General features: G+C 59.0%; 1 protein-coding gene across 1 annotated transcript in view; it reads right to left on the bottom strand.

Moving 5' to 3' along the window:
- Window positions 1-516: 516 nt before the first annotated feature.
- ADAMTSL4 (ADAMTS like 4) overlaps window positions 517-4,431 on the bottom strand; it is an 8,430-nt gene continuing 4,515 nt past the window's right edge. Inside the window, exons 11-18 of the mRNA XM_006755643.2 lie at window positions 4,343-4,431; window positions 4,038-4,167; window positions 3,517-3,721; window positions 2,969-3,145; window positions 2,229-2,435; window positions 1,946-2,125; window positions 1,528-1,672; window positions 517-1,368 (exon numbers count right to left, since the gene is read on the bottom strand). The exon at window positions 4,343-4,431 is cut by the window's right edge and continues 15 nt beyond it. Of these exons, the coding sequence (XP_006755706.1) occupies window positions 1,232-1,368; window positions 1,528-1,672; window positions 1,946-2,125; window positions 2,229-2,435; window positions 2,969-3,145; window positions 3,517-3,721; window positions 4,038-4,167; window positions 4,343-4,431 (1,270 nt within the window). The 3' untranslated portion in view covers window positions 517-1,231. The remainder of the gene's footprint in view (window positions 1,369-1,527; window positions 1,673-1,945; window positions 2,126-2,228; window positions 2,436-2,968; window positions 3,146-3,516; window positions 3,722-4,037; window positions 4,168-4,342) is intronic.

Genomic DNA, 4,431 nt, shown 5'->3' with positions numbered 1-4,431 from the left:
AACGGCTTCATAGGGAAATGGGTAATAGCAGAAAGGATGGGGGAGGCCGGAAGACAGGGCCAAAGAGAGAGAACAGGAAAAAAGACCCTTGAAAAGGGGGCTGCCATTTCAGCTCAGCCCCCAGTTGAAAGTGGTGCTATTGGACACCAAGAGACTTTACAGAAAGACCCAGCCGACCAGGACACTCACCCCGGGCCGGGCAGTTTTTCCTCCTCGGGACCCAAGCTCCCAACTCCGGACCTAAACTGGGAGAAGTGATGACCTCTAGTGGCCAGTGACCAATTTGCAGGGGCTGTGCTGGCCGGGATCCTGGCCTTGGGAGCCAGGCTTCTGCTCTCGGGTGATTGGGGCTCACACATGAGCCTTTCTGGGCCCAGATTCTCTCCACCTGGCTCTTCCCGCCCCACACACGGCTGGGTGCAGTGTCCTCTTCTCACCCTTCACTCTGACCGGACGCTGCTTGTGCAGGTGGCTCGTATGGCTGGGTTTCCATGAAGACATTAAAGAGCCTGCTTCTCATTTGTCATATAATCTTCTTTAATAAAAAATAAATTAGTTCTGGGGCGGGGGCCATTTCAGGAGGTGGGAAGCAGGAGCGGGGGCTAGGTGGCCTTATTCTAACCTTTCTCCTTCCATCCTCTGCCCAGCTGGTCCCGGTTCTGGGAAGTTAGTGACTTTTCCTGGGATAAGACAAGCTGGGCAGTGGCTGACCCGCACCCCTAGCTAATTAATTATGAGGGGTGCCATAGAGAGACCGGGTAAGGGGGGGAGGGGTCTGAGGACAAAAGGGTGGTTTAGAAGAGGGAGGCCTGACCATGAGAACTGAGGTTTAGGGCACGAAGTTGGAATTGATGGGGGGGCGGGCAGTCACTAAGCAGCTCAGATTACTAAGGAGCTGCAAACTTGCTTTCCTCTCAGCCTAGAAAAGTCCCAGGGAAACCGCCATCGCCCCCTCCCCCTTCCTTCACAGTCTAACTTCTTTGTGAGAAGTGACACACACTTTTGAGGGTACACACGCCCATGCAGGTCCAGATACACATTTGGGGACATACGTGCACATACACCATCACACCACCACACTGTCCGTCATCCTGCCTCCTTCAACCACCCTGGGGGGCACCCCTGGTGAGACTAGGACAGACTGGAGAGCCAGAGGGTGCAAAGCGAGCTGATTGACGGGTGACCGACGGTGGCATGAGAAGCCTTGAGGAGAGGTTCTCCTGGGCCCATTTCAGGCGGGCTCCGGGGGAGGCCGCTCCAGGGCATGGGCACAAGAGCGGCAACAGGTGGCTGTGTAGTAGGGATAGACGCAGAGCCGGGCCTGGACCACCAGGGGGCAATGTGGAGAGCTGTCCTTGCATCGGTCATCTGGGGAAAGAGGAGGCCAGTGGGCACAAGGTAGCCGTTGCCAAGGCCCATCCCCCTGGAGGAGTGTTGACCTCTCCGCTGGCCCTTCCTCTGTGTAGGTGGCCCACCCACACCTCAGCCAACTCCGTTCTCCTGGGAGGTGGGGGAAGGGGCGTTTACCAGGGCGCTGGCTGCAGGGCTGGCTGTTACACGGCCGCTTCCTGGAGGGCCGCAGATGGACAGGGCAGCGGGTGCTGAGAGTCTGGTTGGCAGTCAGGCACTGGACCTCCCTGGTCTGCACACCACCCTGGCAGGAGCGAGAACACTGGGGAGACCCCAGCTACCAAATCAAACCTTGGCTGTGCCCCAGGCTCCTCCTGAACCCCAGGCCGCCGCTGCCTCTGAAAGGAGGGTGTGAGCGAGACTGTCCTGGGACATTATGACATCCCACATGGAGGGGGCCCACCTGTCTTTCAGGGGAACAGGAAGTAGGACAATGTGAGGGTGCAGCTGGCCTTGTCCCGGGCACAGATGCCGGGTTTAGTGAGCGGAGCTTCCCCTTCCCACACTGAGCAGGGCTCGGGAGCCAGGCACTCACCGGACTCCAGGGGGTAGAAAACCAGCGGTCCTGGCAGTCCTGCCCCTGACAGGGCTGCAGGGCAGGGGGCCTGGGCAGGTGGGAACAGTTGCTGGGAGAAGTCACGTTGAACTCAGTCCCCAGTTTGGACACACAGATGACATCTCTGCGCTGTGTGCCTGAGCCACAATCTGAGGAGCACTGATGGAGAGGAGGCATTGGGTGTACAAGGGGAAGGGAGCGTGGGGATCACCGCCCACAGGGCGTCCACTGACAGCCACCCCCTCCCAGGCTTCCAGCTCACCTCCGCCCAGGGCCCCGTGTACCAGCACCATGTCATCTCACAGGGGCGCAAGCTGCAGGCACGCATGTCAGGGGGGCGGCTTCCTGGGGCACAGCTCTGCTCACTGGTTCCCACTCCTGCTTCTTCCTGGCCTGCCCCACGCGTCTCCCCACTCCCAAGGCAGACCACAGAACGTCGCTGGATTCCAGTCCCACACTCGGCTGAGCACTGTGAGCAGCAGAGCAGAGGGGGCTGTGTGAGGGGGGATGCGAGTGATGAAGAGGGAAAGTGGCTGAGAGGATCCCTGTGTCCTGGATCCAGGTCCTGGGAGTTAGGGAATGTCCCAAGGGTCCCAGCCAGATAAGGGGAACCTTTGCTGGAAGTTCTGTTCATAGTGGAAATCTTTCTAACGTATCTCCTTTCCCAGCATCAGCAGTGTCTAGCACATAGTAGGTGCTTGCTTAGTAAATATTATACACACACACACACACACACATATATATATATAATTGATTTCAGAGAGGAAGGAAGAGGGAGAGATAGAAACATCAATGATGATAATCATTGATCAGCTGCCTCCTGCACACCCCCTACTGGGGACTGAGCCCCCAACTCAGGCATGTGCCCTGAGTGGGAATTGAACCATGACCTTCTGGTTCATGGGTCGATGCTCAACCACTGGGCCACACTGTCCAGGCAGTAAATCCTTATTGATCTGTGTGGGAAAGTCTCTAATAGGTTGTGCTGGGTGTGGGGCCCACCTTGGAGCTCCAGTCGCTGTGGAACCAGGCCACAGTACAGGGCCCCATGTTACAGGCCTCTTTGCTGGGGGGCCGCGGGGGTCCTGAGGCGCACTCCCGTTCGCTCACTTCATCACCGTTGTTTCCGACACAGCGAACCTGCCGGCTCCTCTGGCCGCGCCCACAGCGCACAGAACACTGCGGGGATGAGGGGGTCCAAGGAGCTGGGCCTGGCTTCCTCACCAGCCGCCAGCTCTGTGGCTTTTTTTTTTTAAATTACACTCTTTATTGTTGAAAGTATCACATATGTAGCTCTGTGGCTTTTGAACAAGGATCTGCCTTTGATTCCTGGCTCAACCGGTACATGGCTTTGTGGGGTGGGCGTGGGCCTCTGGGCCCAATCCCAGATTCAGCCTCTTATCTGACTAACAGATTGGGTTCCATAAGAGATCTTGTTTGTAAAACATTTCTGATTAAAAACAAGTTGGGAAACCACTGCTCTCGCTCACTGGTGCCCACTCCCTTAGGATCCTCCCCCTCGGAAAGCCTGCTTGTCTGGTCCCACTCACCTGGCTCCAGGGGGAACGGACCTCCCAGTGGCCACAGAGGCGCAGCTGGCAGGGTTGGGTGATGTTGGGCCGGGGGAGGTGTCCACAGCGCTCAGGGGGCACGGAGGAGCCACCCCCCCCAAACTCCTGCCGGCAGCGTAGCTGGCGGTGCTGGGTGCCGGGGCCACAGGAGCGGCTGCAGGACGTCCACTCGCCGGCCTCCCAGCTGTGGTTATGCACAGGGCGGGAGAGAGAGCCACAGATGGCAAAAGAGAAGATGTGTGGGGCTGCCATGTGCGGGGGTGGGGACCCTCAGAGGAGAGGGGCATGTTTAGCATCGGGGTCGGGGTTCTCCTGTGGGCTCGGGCTGCCGGGTTTCCTTCTGCCTATGGACGGCCAGCCTTGCTAATGGACACTGTCTCTGTGGCCAGGAGATTCATTTGCCCGCAGAGTCCGGGTGAGGCCTGGGCAGCGAGGACGTGTTTGCCTGGAGCAACTGTTGTGATCCCAGGACTGTGCCCCTCCCTGTGGGTCATACTCACTATGGGGGGCACGGGGGGCCGTGGCAGGGCTCCAGAGAGACGGGGGGTCTGGTGCCCACAGCACAGCTGCGCTCATCCAGTTCCTCTCCCGACTCAGGAGAAATGCAGAGGAAGATGGGACTCCAAACGCCTGGAGGGGTGAGAGGGAAGCCAGGGGGTGAGACGGCTCCCGTGCCAGTGGGGTCCGGGGTTGGGCACAGAGTCGGCAAGGTGTGGCCCCGCGATCTAGGGTCTGCAACCAGGAGTGTCATGTCGGGGACTTGGGCTGAGGGTGCCAGGAGCACAGGCTGGTGTGTGAGTCTCACCTTTTCCACAGGATGCTGAGCACTCGGAGTGTCCCACTCGTTTCCAGAATCCGGCGGGGGACCCCAGGGGTGTCCTGGGTGGGGCAGGC

Source organism: Myotis davidii, unplaced genomic scaffold (assembly GCF_000327345.1).
Source record: "Myotis davidii unplaced genomic scaffold, ASM32734v1 scaffold653, whole genome shotgun sequence".
NCBI lineage: Eukaryota > Metazoa > Chordata > Mammalia > Chiroptera > Vespertilionidae > Myotis > Myotis davidii.
This window is presented reverse-complemented; position numbering and strand designations above follow the sequence as displayed.